Source organism: Hipposideros armiger, unplaced genomic scaffold (genome assembly GCF_001890085.2).
Source record: "Hipposideros armiger isolate ML-2016 unplaced genomic scaffold, ASM189008v1 scaffold_15, whole genome shotgun sequence".
NCBI classification, from domain to species: domain Eukaryota; kingdom Metazoa; phylum Chordata; class Mammalia; order Chiroptera; family Hipposideridae; genus Hipposideros; species Hipposideros armiger.
In genome coordinates this window covers 2,121,353-2,141,992 of record NW_017731365.1, presented here as the reverse complement: position 1 = coordinate 2,141,992, position 20,640 = coordinate 2,121,353, and the positions used below count along the sequence as shown (strand labels likewise).

At 42.7% G+C, this 20,640-nt stretch overlaps 1 protein-coding gene across 3 annotated transcripts in view; it reads right to left on the bottom strand.

Moving 5' to 3' along the window:
- Window positions 1-3,192: 3,192 nt before the first annotated feature.
- HKDC1 (hexokinase domain containing 1) overlaps window positions 3,193-20,640 on the bottom strand; it is a 56,786-nt gene continuing 39,338 nt past the window's right edge. Inside the window, exons 18-20 of one of the 3 annotated variants that reach the window (XR_002122001.1) lie at window positions 19,965-20,252; window positions 18,371-18,443; window positions 3,193-3,381 (exon numbers count right to left, since the gene is read on the bottom strand). Coding sequence is in view for 2 of the 3 variants with exons in the window: in XM_019625089.1 (XP_019480634.1) it covers window positions 20,105-20,252 (148 nt within the window). In the remaining variant the exon portion in view is untranslated. Of the gene's footprint in view, window positions 3,382-18,370; window positions 18,444-19,301; window positions 20,253-20,640 lie in introns of those variants that run through there. The other 2 variants (XM_019625089.1, XM_019625102.1) reach the window with 2 other exon arrangements.

The following is a 20,640-nucleotide window of genomic DNA, read 5'->3' as shown; positions in this document are numbered from 1 at the left end:
CTCACTGTGGCTGCTGGTTGCTCACGCTGGCTGCTGGCTACACACGGTAGCCCATGGCAACCCACTGCCACAGGGACTGCAGCCTACGCCATCGCCGGCGACTCATGGCAGCCCAGCTCCAGGTTGAGCTGTTGTTCAGCATCTTCGCTGTGGAGGGCAGTGTCACTGGCCCTCATATGTGGGATCCAAACCAGGGCCCTCTGGCATCCCAAGCGAGTTCTTAACCATCGCACCACTTGGCTGGACCCCAAGCCAACTCTTAACCAACGAGCCACTCAGCCGGCCCCCCTTGTGATTTTTAAAGTGATAAGAGCAATGGGCAAATCTTTTGTTATAATAATTATTATTATATTTTATTATTGTTACATATTTGTATGTATTATATTATTATTTTGTCCTCAAATAGCTCCAGCTTATAAAATAACTGCTGCTCAGAGCTGGTGCTCTCAAGCCAACACCTAACCAATGAGCCACTTGGCCGGCCCGCTTTGTCCACTTTTTAATTGGATTGCAAATTAATCAAACATGAGGAGGGGGTTTAGGAGCCTCTAATCTATAGCCAGTTGGTCAAAAGCACAGGTGAAAACCTGGACTTGTGATTGGCATCTGTAGTGGCATCTCAGTCTTATAGGACTGAGCCATTAACCTGTGGTATCTGATGCTATCTCAAGGCAGGCAGTGTCAGAACTGAGTTAAATTATAGGATACCCAGACGGTGCCATAGAATTGCTTGGTGTGGGAAAGAAACCCCACACATTTGGTGATGAGAAGGGTTCAGAGTGAGAAATGAGAAGGAGACACCTGGTGGAATGTTTCTTCCTTTACAACCACCTAGCTGAGCCCAAGGTAGCTGCAGATAACTGAGCCCCAGGGAGCTGGTCCCTGCCCTCCAGGAGCTGGCTGAAGTGGAAGCGCCATGAACTAGGAGTCAGAGAGCCGGCTCTAGGCCTGGGTCCACCACACGTTACCTAGATGTTCTCAGGGAAGATGCCTAACTCCTCCAAGCCTCAGTGTCACCTGATAGCAAACACTCTCCTGTCTACCTCACAGGGTCATTGTGAAGATCCACACAGCTACTTGGATCTCTCAAGGGAGTTATTAGCATGGCCTGAATGGAAGCTGGCAGCAAAAAAACTTTGTTGCCCAATAATCATTAATAATGCCACAAGAAGAAAGAGTTACATTCACAGAGCACTAACTGTGCATCGAATTTCTTATACATTTTCTCACTTGATCCTGATGAGGATGCTGACATTCAGAGGAGTATTGGAACTTGCCCAAGGTCATACACCAGGATATGAGAAGACAAGCGTGGGCTCAGATCTTAGGGACTCCAGAGTCCATGTTCTTTCCACTGCACGTGCTGCCTTTCCTGCAGAGTCTGTGTCATATCATCCACCCCTAGAGCCTCGGCCTCCAGCAAGCTGGAGTGGGGTAAACCGTATGCTCCCCGGCTCCAGGCCCTCTGCAAGGAGAGCCTGCAGAAGCCCAGCTGCCCATGAGCATTCAAAGCAGTGTATCAACAAAATCCACATGCATTTTTGCCTTGCTTACTGATACCCAGGCAGCTTCCCTGGTCTAGTCCAAACGCTGCTGTGGATCAACAAAGCAACCTTCTAGAGAATAAACGTTACATGTTTCCCACTGGCATTTATTTCTTAAAGTCCCCATGGATCTGTTGTGTGACAAGAGAAGATTATGCTATCATCTCCTTGTTCCGTAGCTCACTACCTACTGTTACCCAGGAGACAGGAGTAGAGGTGAGAAAGGAGCCCTCAGGACTGTCCCAGAGCACTCTCAAGGTCATTCAAAGCAGCTTTGCTTTTTGTCAAAAAGACTGTTTGGTCTAGAATTCATGTAGCCATCGGTGTCATTTCCACTGCCCCCCGCCCCCATGGTTCCATTCTGCATGCACACCCTACTCCATGCTGGGAGCTGGCATTCCCCCATCACTCCACTGCCCTGAAAGCCCGTTGGTGTTCTCTGTGGGACTTAAACAGATCTCTCTAGAACTCCTTCCTCAGAATCTAAAGCATCTTATAAACCAAGTGTTGTCCTCCCCTCAAAAAGCTGGCACAGGCACCATCATCACACAATTTCAAAATTGCTTCATTTCCTGTGTTATTTACCTAAATTTACAGATCCTGATATCCCAGCATTTTTTTTTTTTAGCTGAGCCATCCTGCCACCTGTTGGCAGCTCAGTGGCAGCTCAGCTCGGGCTGTGAATCGAACCGGTGACCCTGTTGCTCAGAGCTTGCACTCTTGAGTGAGCTCTTAACCAACTGAGCCACTCGGCCAGCCCTCCAGCATTTTAATAACAGAAATATCCACAATTCATTTGCTTCTGCTGAAAACTGGACTCCTTGTCCATTTCCAACTATGCTTTCTTTGTATCTATCAGTTTAGCGTCTTTTCCGGGAGCATGCACTCCCTCATCAATTCAATTCCCATCTCTTCCTTAAGCAACTCACTTGGAGGTAATCATAACTAGCATTTATTGAGTGCTTATTATTTGTCAGGCATTACTACAACTCAAAGTATTCATTCACAAGAACCTCTTATCAGTAATATCATCCCATTTTGCAGATAAGGAATCTGACACTCAGAGATGTCAAGTAACTTTCCAAGGTCATATCACTGGGAAGTAGCAAAGCTGAGATTTGAAAACAGGCTGGCTCCAGCTCCTGTACTGTCAATCACTGTACTGCTTTCCCTCAACAGCAGAGCACCAATTCAGACACGGAGGTTAACAGAGATGGGCAAATGAGTACTCTGGGGAAAGGGGCTTTTTACAACTTATCAAGCTGTGATAAATAACAGCATAACATTTGCCCTTTTAAAAAAATTGCACTATAAGAAATAAAAATAAATAAAATAAAATAAAATGAATCACACTGTATATTAGCCCAGTTACTTCAAGCCAAAAGACCTAACTGGAGTGAATTTTGGTCCAGTTACAAATCACTGCGTTACCCTGGGAAAATGTTTGTCCCTCTCTGGGCCTCATCAGTAAAGTAAGTGGATTGGAACTCCAGGATCTTCCTTTTGAGATCAGGAGACTTGGCTATCTCTTGATTCATCTTATTTTACAGAGAAGGAAGGAAGCTACCTAATGCAAAAGGCTAGGGAGGGTCTGGCTCAGGGAGGAGTGACACCACCATGGTTCAGCCACCCATTCACTTGCCTTGGGATGACTTGAGACACCTCTGCAGGCTCGTCACTTGGTCTCAGTCTCATTTTTCCAAAATGCCAACATATGCTGTCCTTGCAACGCAACTGGAGATTCTTGGCACAAAGCAGGTGTGGGTGGGTGTCTCGGGTCTTTTCTTCCTCAGGAACAGTGCTCTGAATAACAACTCTCTAGTGGTTAGTTGGAGCCCTTAGAACAGAAAGGGACAACAAAAATGCATTTGTTATAATTTCAAGAGCCACCAAAGGACTAGAAGTTGGAGATCGTGCATTGGCATCCTGTAGAAGGGCGGGCACAGGCCTTAGGTTTCCAATTAAGGGTGTGTTACTGCAGCCTTGTTGGCGAGGGTAGGGCACTTGGGTGCCCGTGACATTCAGACAGTGCTTTATGGTTATGAAGTTCTTTGTCCCACTGAGACCTCACAGAACCTTTGGGTTGAGGGAAGGACAGGAATGGTGACAATGGTGAAGAGGATAATAAAGACGATGATGACAATGGTAGCTCATGTGCACTGAATCCTCATGTATGCCAGGCACTGTGCTAAAAACTTCCCGTGCACGGACTCTAGCAGCTTCCCAATATCAGGAAGTGGAAACCATTTGCATATGCCCAGGGAAGCTCAGCTAGAGAAGCTAAGTCACACGCTCATGGAAATGAAGCAGTAGCAGAGCTGGGTTTTAAAGTCGGTGCTCTCCCATCCTGTGGCTTTAGCTCTTTATTTTATAGGTGCAGTAGCTGGGGCTGAGAGCTAGCAAGTAGCTCAGAGGTAGTAACAACGACTCAGGTTTTAAAATCTGTGGAGAAATGAAATGCTCAAGTTTGTAGAAAAAAGAGAGAAGGCAAATCACTGGTTGGTGCCAGACAGAGCTGGGGTAGACCTGAGCCAAAAGTCCCAGTGAACGCCCCAGGCCACCTCCTTCCTTCCTCCCGCTTCCTGAGGTGCTTCTCTGGGGACAAGAACCCCTGTTCTTGCACTATCTTCCACAATCCTGGGGGCGATCCACCACCATTCCCCAACTCAACCACCTCACCTCTTTCCTACTATTCTCAAATCCTGCCCTTGTAGAGCCTATAGTTTCTGGGGGAGAGAGATATGAATTAAGAAATCACACGAATTAACAATTACAAACTGAATTGTGTGTGGTAACATTCACGAAGGAGCCATGACATCTAATTCTGAAGGTGCGTGGAAGGCTTCCTAAAGGAAGTGACTTTGGATCTGCACACATTGCTCCGGGTCAGAGTTTTCTTCGGAGGTCCCTAAGGCAGGCACAAGTGAGCCTTGATGATAGAGAAGAAAGCAGGAAAAGGAGGAGGATGCACCCTAATACTTATGAATCTGTCCCCCTCCGGATTTGGGCCCTTACTACAAAGGATGGCTTGTGTCTCTATCCTCAAGGGGAGTGGTTCTCAAAGTGTGGTCCACGCAGCAGCATTACTTGGGAACTTGTTATAAATGTACACTCTCAGGCTCCAGACCTACCAAATTGAAAACTGTGGGACAGAGCCAACAATCTATGCTTAACAAGCTCTCCTGGACATACTGTGGCCTGCTAAAGTTGAGAGCCATGTTCTAGATGCCTACAGTCAAGTGGACTCACTCATGAAAAGTATAATAGATCCTGGTTCTCTCCCGCTCTCTCCTGTTCTCCACAAGGAAGAGAAATTCATAGATGATATTCTGAGGGAAGGCCTGATAGGGGTCTGCAACTGTAGAGAGAAACGGGCCAAGTTATTTGATGGTGCGGGGGATAAAATACAAGGATTTTATCAATTCAGAGATTAATCACCCAGAGGATGAGACTCCAGGAGCTAAACGCATATTCTTTGAGAACTGAAAAGAACCTAGCACATCATATCCCACTCCTACCCCCATCGAAGACAAGAGCTAGTAGGTGGTTATCTCGCCCGTCAAAGCAGCCTTTCCCATTGTTGGCTGGTTATGTCTAAGATGAAATCTTCCTTCCATTGGCCTTAGTTCTCTGGATTCAATCACTGACCAATCAAAGTATAAGAGAAGACTCTAGACATAAATGCTTTTGTTAAAGCAAGGTGAACATGATAGAAACTTCAATTACATGCACCCTTCAGCAGGGCCTGTTGACATGAGGGTGGCTTTGCAGATTAGTCCACTTTCTAGAGAAAGTTCAGTAAAGATCACAGGATCTGATCCTAGTTCTGACCCAAGCCTCCTTCGCTAACTGACACATCTCCTATGTGGTTTCTATTAAGTCCTACCTTCATGAGTTAGCTGTTGAGGAAGGAATTTTGTTGGACTGTGTATTTAAACTGTCAGTGCTTTTCATGGGTATTAACTACTTCACAGACTAGGATCTACTTCGTTTCTGGAGGAAACAGCCTTTAGAACATGTTTCTTGTGTCATTCTGAGGTCCTTCTTCTGCATATCTAATGTCCACCCTCCTTAGTCTACCTGCAACTGGGCTACCCAATTTCTTCTTCAATCGAGAAACCAAAGTCAACCCTAGACAAGCTCTACCCCAAAGAACATGCTAACAAAAGACCCAACTCAGAGAAAACAACAGGTGGCAGAGTACAGTAAAACCTTGGATTGCGAGTAACTTGGTTTGCGAGTGTTCCGCAAGACGAGCAAGCATTTCTAATACACTTTAACTTGGTAAACGAGTGATGTCTTGCAATACGAGTAGTTTGTTTCTGGAACAAATATGTTCGCAAACCAAGATATCACTGTATAAAAGAGCAGCTTAAACTCTCTTTCGCGCTTGTACTGTCATGCTCTCCCAACATCCTTTGTAACATGAGGAAGAGGGCACAGCGGATCAGCCCATTTCAGAGACAGCCAGACTGAAGCCCAGGAAGAAATACGACACAGGGACATACCTCAGCCTAGTCATCTCACCACCCATCAGTGTCCCCCAAGCCTGGGAAGGTGGTTAGAGACAACACTATCCGGAAATGACATCAGCCCTTGAGCGACAGATAACAGGGAACCTACCAACCAAAGCAAAATGTCCAAAGAAACTTACTATGAAATGAGACTGTGACACTTCTCGCTGTAATGATGGTCTTTGGAGAGTCACATCAAGAGGAAAGCTCACTCCTCTAAGGCTGGAATCACAGCTTCTCTAGGCTGTTGATGATGTGGGACCAAAATGTGACCACATGCTCTTAAACTGGCTTTTCACCAACAGAGAGAGAGAGAGCTCATCTGCCCACCACCTTGTAACAACTAGAGCCAACTGTTTCATTTGTACAAAAAAAAAAAAAAGACTTCATCCTACTACAACAGTCCATTGAATTCAAGCCTCTTCACAGAGGAAGCAAAAGACTTCCTAATCTCAAGCAAAAAAATGTCAGCTATGTGCTCCCACAGGGTTCCAGTCCCCTGGAGGCACAGGGCACCAGGGCTATCACAATAACCTCCCAGCTGATCTACAATTCAATTCTCTTTTGTGCAAAACTCCAGACACTGTGCAATAATAGTTCTGATCCAAGCTTCAATCCCAGGGCAGTCCACCCTGTCCTTGCCGCTTAAGCATTCCCCGATCTCACAAACAGACACAGAAATCTAGACAGACTGGAATCTGACGCTCAGAGACTGACTACACAGCTCTAGTTCTCTTTGAGAGGAGAGAAGGATTTCCAGTTTGCTCCGGTGAGTGCTGCCTTCTATGTACCAGGCACAGGAGGGAAAGGGTGTGGGTGGGTGATGGGTGGTGGGAGGTGGTTGAGGGGCAGAGGTTGGGGGGCAGAGTAGAATTATGAACCTCTCAAAGAGCTGATAGACAAAACACAGATTAAGCACATACATATATACCCACCATATGCGAGCCCGGCAGCCTTAGCAGTAAGTGCTTTACAGTAAGTAGGTGCTTTAGGTGTCAGAGGAAATGCGGGGTGCTTCCAAGATGGATGCTGGGATGCTGGGATGCTGGCTAACCTGCCAGCTTCCCTGGGAAATGTCAATCGCCTTTCTTCTTCCCCCTCAGCCCTAATCCCACCATCATGGTTATTTTTGTGCCCAGCCCTGTCCTCTGTCCCTCCACAGTTCACTGTAAAACAAATTTTGTATCAGCATTGTGATACCTTATGAATCATATTTTACTTAGGCTTATAAGGAGCTATAAAAAAAGAAAATACGACATAAATCATAATCATTATCCAGGATGTATTGTTGTGGACAAAAAACCAGGGTTCTATGGAAAGCAACCTGACAGGGTGACCTGATCATAAGGTCCTAACCGGGCAGGCCAGGGTGGGTAGGCCCCAAGCCTGTTAACTCCTTTAGTGAGAGATTTTAATCCAGCTCTGTCCATTGTTCTTGTGAATCTAGGTTAACACACCTTTGAAATACCAGCAGTAATAACACTCCAAAGGGGTATTAGCTCTCAAAACAGCACATAATCTTGTTAACTATCCTGTAATCCAATCCCCGTTTTGCTTTTCCCCCACCTCCATGTAATCTTTCTTACTTCCCTCTTTAATTTTAAATACATAAAGGAAGCTGCAAAACTGTTATTCTCAGGAGCATTTGAGATCTTGCTCCCCGGTGTATGTTGTCAGTTTTGCTCAGATAAACTCATAAAAATTCTGTACAGATTTGGATGTTTCTTACGTCAACATTGTTAAACCAAAAATGCTAGATACAGACTAATGTGTAGAGTAGAATTCCATTTTTATTACCATTGCTACAAACAAAAACAACTACATCCATGTGTGTCAATTACACCATATGAAATGTCTGTTTTTGTATTTAGATGAAAAATGATGTAGTTTAAAGAAGAGTGATTGGAAATCTGGGCCTGCCTCTCCTTGCACATAACCTAAGACAATCCTTCCTTCTCCTTCACTAGGGGCAGGAATATTTCAGACCCCAGTATAGGGTCCATGGACTAACATCAGGGCATAAGTCCTGCCTGGGTAAAAAGCCGGGAGAACAGGTGAGGCTTGACTAGCCTCCAGCATTGCTTACCCGTCCCAAGGGCTGGTAGATGATAATCCGGTGAGACTCTCCTCTAGGCACTACTTCTTCCTAAGAGGCTAAAGGCCAATCTCTAAAACCCTGACAAAGGGAGACACTTGAGGCTAACAGGGGTATTTCACGCAGATTTGGGGGGCCCAGGACTCTCCATTTTGTAGGGCTCTCCTTCTCCCTCTCAATAAGCTCACTGAGACTGACTCAGACTAAAGTCCAGCCTTAGGCTCTGACCCAATATACATTCCAAGAGAAAGCAGTGGGTAATCCCTTGGGTGAATATAAATTCACCAGGCAAAACTAACTAGACATCTGAGGAACAAAACTATCTGAAAAGAACATCAACGAGCTAGACAACATATACCATTTGAAGCAGAAATAGTGTAACAGGCAGACTGAGGCTACAAAATAAGGATGGTAAATATACTTAATGAGATAAAGGAGAGTAACATGAAATAAGATATAAAATTATTTTAAAAACTATAAATATTTTATGTGAAAAACATAGATAGTTGAATAAATAACATAATCGAGAATTAGGCAAAAAGAAAGAAAATTAGGCAAAAATATTTTTAGGTAGGACACAAAAAACACAAGCCATAAAAGAAAAAAATAATAAATTAGACTTTATTAAAATTTAAAACTTTTGCTCTTTGAAATACACTGTTAAGAAAATAAAATGCAAAAACATAACAGACAGATACAATACAATGGATACAGCTAAAGAATGAATTGCTAAATTGGAAGATCAGCTTGAGGAACTCTCCCAGTAAGCAATAGAAAAAGAAAAAGAAATAGAAAAGTTAAACCATATGGAGGCTAGAAGTGTTAACACCTGGATAACAGGAGTTCCAGAAAAAAGAGGAAAATAGTAAGAAAAATAGAAAAGATTTGGAGAAAAAACAGATATGTTTTCTACAATTAAGGAAAAAGAAATGACCTCATATTGAAAGGATCGTAGAGTACTAAATAAAAGACATAAGGGAAAATCTACCCCATATTATAGAATATCATAGGCAAAACAAAGAAAATTCTAAACACTTCTGGAGAGAGAGCATATCAGCCAAAAAGGAACAAGAACCAGACTACTTCTCAACAGCAACAATGAGATAAGAAAACAATGGAGCATTATATTTAATGAGTTAAAGGAAAAGATTCTTGAATCTAGACTTTTATATTATCACTCAAATATAAGGGCATAGTAATATTTCCAGGCACATAAATGCTCAGTTTTCCACATAAAGGCTCTCCTTGAAAAGACTTTTGGACAAAGCAGTCAAATAAATGAATGTTTGTAAATAATAACACAGAAATGAAGTTCTAGACCAGGGGTCAGCAAACCGAATTGCGAGCCACATGTGGCTCTTTGGGTACGTTCCGTCTCAAAAGTTTGCCAACCCCTTGGAAGAGCCAATCCTGTCCCTCACAACAATTTTAAAATTATTTGAGAGCCATAAATATATTTTTACATAATCACCATTATGTGAATAATATCCTTTAAAAATCTTATAAATAAAACTTTGATAGTTTTATTTTCATTTTCAATTTTACTTCAGAGCCTGCAGCTCGTGAACCACAGTTTGCTGACCCCTGGAGGCTCTTGCGTCTCAAAAGTTTGCTGACCCCTGTTCTAGACAATGTCAAAACGATGGGCTATAGGACTAGGAGAGACCAAAGTACATGAAAGCATGCTAAAATAATTGTCTTCTTCAGAGAAATCCAAGATGGTGGAGTAGATAAACACTGTGCCTGCTTCCTTCTGTGAACACATTAAAATTACAACTAAAATATAGAACAATCAACCTGGAGAACCATCTGAAGTCTGGCTGAACAGAGGTTTCATAACTAAGGATATAAAGAAGAAGCCACATCGAGACTGGTAGGAGGGGTGGAGACTGAAATGGGCTGGCCCCAAACCTCCGTGTGGCAGTTGAGAACCAGGAGTGATATCTCGGCCATGGAGGTTTCCCCAGAGGAGTGAGAGACCCCAGCCCCACACCAGCGTCCCTAGCCCAGAGTACTGCTGCCAGGAAGAAGAGCCCCCACAACATGTGGCTGTGAAAAACAGTGGGGATTCCAACCATCCAGGTAGGATGATTGGGGGAATCCCAGACGTCCTCTTAAATGGCGCAAGTACAGATTCTCTCATTCACAGGCACTCACCTTGGGCTCCGGTGGAGGGACAGTAACTCAGGGGGTGTTGGAGGCATATGGGGACAGACTAAGGTGCTGGAAAGCAAGGGCTGGAGGACAATCACCATTTTTCCTGTGTGGGGCCCTCTCCGGTGCAGCCAGGAGCCATCTTTCCTGTGTTGAGCCCAGCCCCACAGGCCAAATCTGAATCTGATTGGCCTAGTAAGTACTGCTGTTCCACCCTGATGACTCCCTGAGACCCCATCCCACCCAACTTGCCCCAAACCAGAGCCACTTTCTCCATGAGCAGCCAGCCCCAGCCACATTGTACTATTTCTTAAAAAACTTTTGAAGTCTGCAGGACCCAGGTGGGCGGCAACTGGCCTCAGCATATTTTAAAACTTTTGCTGAGTAGCTCCAGGCTCAGCACTGGCACCAAAGCAGAGTCTATATTAACCTGGTGACCGCAATTCTTCCCACTCTGGTGATGCCCTGAGACCCTTCCTCACCCAACTTGTATATTGCACAAGGCTTTATCAGGGGCTGAACCTTAAGGGACCTGGCAGGTAGCAGAAGGCCTTGGGGGTGTCCTGGCTTTTTGCAGAGCTACCCCAGGCCTGGTACTGGTGGCAGCTATCCTCAGTTCACAGTGTGGCCTCTCCCACATGCCTCCAGGGTTAACACAGACAGCGAACAAGTACGGATCACCTTGTAGCTCCTGCCAGGTAGTCTCTGGCCATTCAAGGTAGTGGGCCTCCCACTGGAGCCCCTTGCAAGAGGCCCCAGAACCAACATACTTGGAAGTTGGCTTCAGACCACAACAGAGAATTAGCCCTACAAGTGGCATACCCAGAGGATGATCTCAACAGGCACCACAGCCCGCTGGAGCACATCCCTCCGTGGAGTAAGCCCCACACACAGCAGCCTATAAGCTGTGGATGGGGCCAAACCCTACAGCCAATCAGGCTGAGGGTCAATTCCACCCACTGATGTGCCAATAGCAATGAAGACTCAACTACAACAGGAGGGCACACACAACCCACACAAGGGACACTCCTGCAGCACCCAGAGCAGGTGACTAGGGAGACTGTGCCAGGGACCCACAGGGCACCTACTATATAAGACCACCTAGCCAAGACTGGGAGACATAATAGCTCTACCTAATACATAGAAACAAACAGAGGCAGCCAGAGTGAGGAAACAAAGAAATATATCCCAAATGAAACAACAGAAGAAAACTCAAAAAAGAGAACTAATCAAAAGGGAAGCAAGCAACCTACCAGATACAGAGTTCAAAACAATGGTTATAAGGACGTGCAAAGAATTTAGTAAGAACTTCAACAAAGATATAGCAAGCATAAAAAAAGACATAGAAACCATAAAAAAGAACCAGTCAGAAGTGAAGAATACAGTAACTAAAATGAAGAAGGCACTAGAAGGAACCACCAGCAGACTAGATGAAGCAGAGGATAGAATCAGTGATTTAGAATTGAAAGACAAATAAAAAAGTTCCCAGACAAGAAAAAGCTAACGGAGTTCATCACAACCAAACCAGTATTACAAGGAATCTTAGAGGGACTTCTTTATTTACAAAACAAGCCTACGGATTCCTAAATAATAAAATATAGACCAAGAGTTAACAAACTATGGCCTACAGGCCAAATCCAGCCTTTCCACCTGTCTTTGTAAATAGTGATTTACTAGAACACTACTGTATCCATTCATTTACATATTGTCTGTGGCTACTTTTATGTTATAATGGTACAGATCGTGTGACCCACAAAACCTAAAATATTTATTTTCTGACCCTTTACACAAAAAGTGTGACAAGCTCTAATACAGACCATGTTCTATGAAAAAGACACAATTGTGTTAGAAGTTAATGACAAAATGATAAATTTTAAAACTTACTTTTTTTGGAATTATATTAATTTATAATTATATATATTTTTTGGAAATTATAATAAACTTAAGACTCTTTCAAATGAGTGAAATAAGAAATCATAATGGGAATTTTAAGTATTTAGAACTGGTGGTTGGGATGTAGAAGGTAGAAGCAGACCACTGTACTCACTGTTTAACAATTAGAAAAAAAACGAATACACTGAAGAAATTATATTTCTTTTTAGAGACACTGGAAAGCTATGATTACTAATAAGTTTAATGGAACTAAATTCCAGAGCAGAAAGAATTCTTCCAAGGTGAATGGAGATTGGTTATTCCTTTCCGCTCTGAGGGCATTTGCTGAGTCTGGACATGGGCTGGTAGAGATTGGACTGTCAGAGCAGAGGCAAACGTGCTCTGAGAGAGAATGAGAAACCAGCCAGCTTTTCACGGCCATGTGGGCTGGCTTGACAAAGTAGAATCTGGAGAAGCCTCAAACGCATAGTTGGTTTTTCCTACCTGCCAGTGTTTCCCCACAGGATTTTTGCTAAGTGCTGGGCAGTAGAGGAGTCTGGGGGCTAGATTAGAAATTCAAAGAAATATTTCCTGAAATATTATTATGTTTGGGAAAGAGAAATCTGCTTGAAGGGAGGACCTGCAATAAACACAAGATAGGCATCACTCTTAAGATATATGAAACTAAAGGTAAACTGATACAGCTCAATATCAGACTGGACTGAAGAAATGAATCCATCATCTTAGCTGCCTCAAAGAAGAAAGAGTTATTATCATCTACTTCAGACTCTACAGCTATTATACACAATATACTAGATAGATAGATAAATAGGTAGATACATAAATCACACAAAGTAAAAAAATGTGACCCACAAGCAAGAGAAAAAATAGACAACAGAAATACTCCTATAGAACTTCTGGGTATTTATTTAAAGGAAATAAAATCATTATCTCAAAAGATGCCTGTACCTCCATGTTCACTGGAACATTTACAATAGCCAAGACATGGAAATAACCTATGTGTCCATTAGTGGATGACTGGATAAAGAAAATGTGGTATCTGTATACAATGGAATATTATTCATCCATAAAAAGATGGAAATTCTGCCATTTGTGACAACATGGATGGAACTTGCTGGCTACACACGGTAGCCCAAGGCAACCCACTGCAGCAGGGGCTGCAGCCTACGCCATCACCGGCAACTCTTGGCAGCCCAGCTCCAGGTTGAGCTGTTGTTCAGCATCTTAGCTGTAGAGGGCAATGTCACTGGCCCTCATAGGTGGGATCCGAACTGGGGCCCTCTGGCGTCCTAAGCCAGCTCTTAACCAACGCGCCGCTCGGGCGGCCCAACACAGTCTTAATTTAATATTGTCAAAATTCGCAATCTTCTTTAAAAAGTAATCATTTTTGTGTCTTGTTTAACCAATCTTTCCGTACCCTCAAGGTCAGAAAGATTTTAACAGTATTGTCTTCTAAAAAATTTACTTTTGTTTTTGACATTTAGTTCTTAGTCCAAGTGGAGATGATTTTTTTATCTGTGGTGTGATTAGAAATAAATTCCATTTCCTCCCGTATAGATAGGTTTGCAAGCTCTGTTTTTTAAATAATCCCTCCTTTTTCTACTGATGACATACTGGCATAGCTTATTAAATTCCACAAAAAAACAACAACAAAAAATACCCTATTGATAACTGTATTGATGTTGCATTGCATTCTATAGATCAATTTGGGGAGAATGAACTCTTTAAGATGTTGTTTCTTCCCAGCCATCAACATGGGATGACTCTCCATTGATGTAGGTCTTCTCTAATGTTTTCCCAAGAGCTTTGTAATTTCCTACATAGGTCTTGCACTCTTTTCTTTTCCTCATAGATTTATTCTTACATAGTTTATAGTTGTGATTATAAATTAAGTCCTTTAAAAGAATTTTAGTTCCTAATTGGTTGCTTATGCAAAGAAATGAAATTGACTTTTATTACTGATCTTATAGATAGTAACCTTACTAGAATTTTCCATTACTTTTGTTATGCTTTTTAACTCCCCTCCTTTCCCTCCCCGCCCCCATTGCTGGTAACCGTTAATCTGTTTACTGGATCTATGATTCCATTTTTTTTTTAGATTCCACATATAATTGAGATCATACGGTGTTTGTCTTTCTCTAACTTATTTAGCTTAAGCATAATGCTCGCCAGCGTGAGCCGCCAGCAGCCGCCGTGAGCAGCCATCCAGAAGCCGGTGACTGATCTGCCTCGCCCAGGAAGAGCGCAATGATGGTGCCAACTTGGGCCAGTGAAGCAACGTCCTCCACAACTAGACTGAAGAACAAAAGGACAGCAACTTGTCTGTTCCCCTTCCCCCAATTCCCCAGCACTGTTCCCATCCCCCAACTCCCCAATAAAAATCTTTAAAAAAAATTAAAAATAAAATAAATAAATTAAGACTGTGTTAATCAAAACCTAAAAGAAAATAAAAAGACAAGCTATAAATGAGAAGAGATCAGACATGCCTAAAATTGACAAAAGACTCAGTTGGTTAAGAGCTCGCTCAAGAATGCGAGCTCTGAGCAAAGCGGTTCGATGCCCAGACTGAGCTGAGCTGCCGCTGAGCTGCCAACAGGTGGCAGGATGGCTCAGGTAAAAATAAATAAAATAAAATAAAATAAAATTAACAAAGGACTAGATCCATAATATATAAGGAATTCCTACAAATCAATAAAAAAAGGAACAAAGAGCTCACTTAAAAATAGGTAAAAGCCATGAATAAAGCATTTCACAGAAGAAGAAAAACATTTGGTCAGTAAATATATGATGAGATGTTAAACCTCAGGGAAATACAAATTAAAACCACAATTATATATCACTAGCCACCTATTAGAATGTTTAAAATTAAAACGACCAACAAATCAAAGTGTTGGCAAAGATGTGGAGAAACTCAAACTCTCATATACTACTGATGGGAGTATAAAATGGCTCAACTATTTTGGAAAATAGTTTGGCTATTGTCTAAAAATTTAACCAAATGACCTAGCTATTCCACTCCTAGGTATTTACCCAAGAGAAATGATAGTGTATGTCCATACAAAGACTTGCATAGAACATTCATAGGTGCTTTGTCATAACCCAAAACTGGAAACAGCCCAAATATCCATGAATAGGTGAATGAATAAACAAACTGTGGTATATCCACACATTGGAATATTCAGCAATAAAAGAAACAAGCTTGCGACAACATGAACGTGTCTCAAACTAAGTACACTGAGTGAAAGAAGCCAGATCAAAAAAGTGTACCAACTGTATGCTTCCATTTATATAAAATTCTAGGAAATGTGAAGTAAGTAATACAGAAACAGAGAGCAAATCAATAGTTACCGGAGTTTGGAGGAGGAAGTAGAGGTGGGAAGGAGGGATGACAAAGGGTGACAAGGAAACTTCTGATGGTGACGGATATGTTCTTTACCTTGATTGTGGTGATGTCATCAAAACATATCAAATTATATGCTTTAAATATGTACAATTCGCTGTATGTCAGGGAATAAAGTTTGCTGTAGCTTGACTCAAGGGGAACAGAATAATTCCTTTTAGAGAGAAAAATCACCTTTTTTAATTCAAAATACCTCAAAGGGTTCTTTTTGGATGAGAAAGGCTGGCCTAGGAGTGGATTGATGCCATAGGCGAGTCACTTGCTCTGTAAAATAAAACAAGAGGAATTTTTATTTTATGGAAGTTGTCGAGAATTCAGAGGAGAGGAGAATATGAGAAAGAAGTCTCCAGAGAAAATAGAAAGAATTCATAGAACACGGTAGCCAGCAGAGCCTATGGAGAACGACAGCCAGTGAGAAATTCTCTGGGGTGGGGATAATCAGGGAACTTTATTATCTAATATTCATGTTTAAACTGTTTCCCATTCTGTGAACTAGGCTCCCTCCACAATCCTCAAACCTTTAGTTAAGTCTGTTCCAGACATTGGCCTTGAGTTAAGGGTGTTTGGGGGAATCAAAGAGGAAGGAACAGTTCCATACATCAGCACAAACAGAGAGAGAGGCAGCAGCTGCAGGAATTTTGAGAGCAGTTGAGATGAGAGAAGCAAGTTGGAGCCGGGATTAGAGGAGTAACTGGAAGATACAAGCACTCGCTTCAGGAATTACTGAAATATTACGGTGAGAGATAGGCCTTTCTGTAGCATGTGGGATGGGGAAGTGAGCCCCTGTATTTGAGAATTATACTTGGAAACATCTAGTTAGTCTTAGACCATACTTTGGGAAAGGCCACTCTAATCCATGCTAGCTACCACAGAAGTGACTCACATACGGACTATGATGTGAACGATACCCCCTGGAATTGTCCCTTGCAGTGTTAGTGCATCCCTGCTCTGTAGGCCAATCCCCCAAACCACTGTCAATGACCTGCCTTTCTCCCTGTCTCTCCTTCCTTCTCATATTAAAACGAAACAAAACAAAACAAAAAAACCCATGAAGAGTTTCACTTTCTCCCCAGCTTCTCTCCCTGGCTGGACCAGAAAAGAATTCAATCCTTCTACACTAAATGCCCTCCAAGTTCACCCTCAATATGAGCTACCAAATCCCTACCTACTCAACTTCTCCCAGGTCCCTTCCTTCCTCTAAGAAAATTTAGTTCACCAGGAATTTCAACTGAAACAGCAAGAGAGGGAATATCAAGCCAATGAAGGTAGAGGGGAGTGGGTGTGTGAAATTAGTGTCCCCCATTGTCACTCGTTAGCCATCCACATCTCTGGGCAACAGGCTTGGAAGGACCTCCACGTTGATGTTTGAGTTGCTTATACCAATAATAAAATGGGCCCCCTACCAACAGCAACAACCATAACACAGCCACCTTACACATGTCCAAGTGGCTTACAGCTTATCCACATGTCTACATATGCAGCTGGTGTAGTTCACATAAACTTGTTAGGCTGTTAATTATTCTCCTTTTTCACATGAGGAAATTGAAGCTCCGGAAGCATGCCCGTTCTCCAAACCCCCGTCTCTCTGCCATCTAAGATGCTACCCCTGAAAGAAGGCCAGGTCTACTAGCACATTTCAGTCAGCGATTCTTAACCTGGGTCCCCTTGGTTAAATTCCCCAGAGTCTATAAACTTTTCTGTGAAAAAGTTACAACTTCACGTTCGGTCACCTCTCATTGATATTTAGCATTTCCTTCCATTATGAATGTGGGCAACAATAGTATCAGCAGCAACGGTGACTTTGTCTCTGGGAGAAATCACAGACATTTTCATACCTGAGCTGTTGTTGCAAATGTCTCAAAAAACTGTTTATACCATCAGGACTTCAAAATTATGGTTATTATTCAGTTCCTGCTGAACCCTGTTATAGAATGTGTTAATAAATGAGCACATATATTACTGAATCACCACTTTAATATTTTAATAACTGATTCAATACCATTGGCTTCCTTAGTAATCCTAGGCATTTTATGCATTTAAAAACATTTTGTGAGAAGATCCATAGGTTTCACATGATTGCCAAAGGGGTTTATGGCGCACGTACACACACATACACACACACACACACACACTGGGAGCTTCTGATCAAAAGGATGCAAGACATGGTTAGAAACTCTATCTTCATCTTGTTTCTGTTTACCATATTGTATTGCAGATATTTACATATCTTTCCTTCCTTGCTAGCCCAAAGCAAGAATGGTGTCTTATATTTCTTTGGGTCCTCAGTGCCTAGAACAGAACTTAGCATTCATTGAACCATCACTTATAGAGTATCTACAAATGTAACTCTCAAGTCCCATTGGGTGAGGCGCTAGAATGGAGAGCTTAAAAGGAGAGCAATAATTCATTCCTATGCTTGTCTGAGCATTCATTTATTCAATCATTCAACTAGAGAACTGCCCAATAGCTACTCAATGCCAGCTACTGTGGTAGAAATTGCGGACATTAGCAAAAATGAGTCTTTCTTCTCATGGGCACCCATTCAGCTGATGGGAAGGAGAGAGAATAAGTTTTCTGGAGACAAATGGGAATGAGGTCACTTGTTCTGCAGAGTTAAGGTCATAGGGGAAATGTAGTTCTAAAATCTATGTTCATTAGCTCTTCCTAGCCAAAAAGTTACAGGGAGAAAGTAACCACAGGACTAGATGTAGATGGAGATGCTTTTCCCAAGAGAAAATGTCTGTGGGGTCCATTCATAGGGAACGTTTACCTTGTGCGGTTGCCAGTCCTGCCCAGCATGGATAAATTAGTTCCCCATCATCCCAGGTGTTTCAGGGACTGACCTGTCAAAAAACAGCAAGATGGATGTCTGCCCTCTCTGCAGCTCCAAATGGTTCAAGGATTCTACGATGCTAACAATTAGTCAGAATGTACAAGGTTGCCTGGATACCTGGGGGCTTCTTTCTTTTGTTAGAGACCAGAACTGGAAGGCAAGTAAGCTGGGTGACGTCCTCACCCTGCCTGAGAGACCAGGTCATGGGAGAACATGGGGGTGCCGCGACCTGAATCTCTGGCCAGAGAGATAATCTCTCCAGGCAGATGCAAAGGGAGAGACACCCCAGCAGAACCAAAGGAAAGAGGGACTGGGAGCTGGAGGTGTCTTACCAAGGAACGAGAAAACTGGGGAAAGATAACAAGGGCAACACAGTTTGGGGTTCACTAAGACAAAATCTGATCAGGTGGAACATTTCCCCAAAGAGGAATAACCTCAAAATTCAAAAAGATAAATGTAACAAAACCATACAACCTCTCTCCAAAGAGGTATAAACTTAAAATACAACAAAGTTCATTTTGGTTAATCTAGGACCTGCCCACGGCAGTATTTCCATACATGATTACTAAATGTATGAAAAGAAAATTTCCCAGAGAACCTCAATTCCCTCATCTGTCCCCAGACCTGGCATGCCTCTCACCCTTTTAGACTGTGGGATCACGTAATAAAGTCACTGGAAGTATTCATTCAAATAAAATTTGGATAATCTGTGAAAGATATTGTAGAAGATATTCCATATATTTCCCCGTTGGTAGAAAGTCTGGACTGGAGAAATGCTCCCTGTGACTCCTGACTCTCTGTGCCCCTTAGTCCACAGCAGAGCCTGAAGTTACCAAGCGAGCTTCCCAGGTGAAATATTAATACTTCATGCAAAGATTTTTGGGAAATCAAATATTTTTTATTCATTTACTGGATTTCATATAAGCAACAGTCCTTCAAACAACAATCTACAACAGCAACACAAACCATATGTAAAATGAAAAACAGGTGCCCCAAACAGCACCCCTCCCGGTGACACACACATTGAGAAACAAAATCCTACAGGGTGCTGACTTAACTCCCTTTGACAGTGAAAAGCTTCCTGCAAGTCTCCCTGGCAATCAATCCTTCTTCATCCTGGGGCTGAATACTCCAAAGTCTTTGTTCTCTCTTCACATGACGCCAACATGACAAGTTAAGGACACGTTAGATTAAGTCTCCGATTTATTACATGAGTCAATAGCCCTCTTGAGTGTGCAGCCACAAGTAGAGGGCCCAATTTACTACAGGGATGGCTGCAGCATACCAGTGGGAGCTCAACCAGCCAGGCCACATGGGCAGGTCGCACATACATTGCCAAGTCCAGCAGCCACAAGACCCACAGCCATAGAGAACAGACAGGTCAACATCCACTGAAAGTTTTGCTGGAAGGGGATCTCTCGAGCCACACACATGCTTTGATTTTACAAGTTTGTCTATCTTGGGCCCAAATATGCCCAACAGAGATATCATTTACTGCCCTTGAAAACCAGTAACAAAATGCTAAGAATACCCGAGAGGTTGGGGTTCTCTTTCAGCCATCTAGAAGGTAAAGTCAGCCAGAATCTTGCCTGTTGGTCCCTGACCACCTTATCTGCCAGCGGAAAGGCTGGTCGTTATCCAAGGCGTATCGGGCCCACCCCTGAGGGGCTCCTAGTTCTCTTTCTGCGCCTGCTGTAACCTCTTGGCCACAGCGGTGATCAGAGCTGCTCCCTTTCCACTCCCATCTTCTGACAGCATGAACGTCACATCACATTGAGGGGCTAATTCTTTCACAGTTTCCTGCAATATCGAAGAAAAGCTATGAAAAAGAGAGAAAAAAAACATCATCAGCACTTATACTATATATGGAATCAGCATATTTAGAAATGATTCCAATCTAGTTTGTTCCTCCCAGCCTGTTTCTCGAGGCTCTAGAACAGCTTACACAGCTTCTTAAATAGCTGTTTTAATGTTACCTTTTATTGAGAGACTACTAATGCCAGAGACTATTCTAGGTGTTTTACATACAAACATCAAAGTGTAACAAATAATAGTTTGAAAATAATTATTACTATCTTCACGACGTAAATAAGTTGATGCTCCAAAGCTGACTAGTTGTCCAAATTTTGTACATCTAGTAAGTTTATTAGGATTTGAACAAGGCCTGTCTTTTTCCAAACCCCACCTTTTTTTTTTGTTCAAATTTT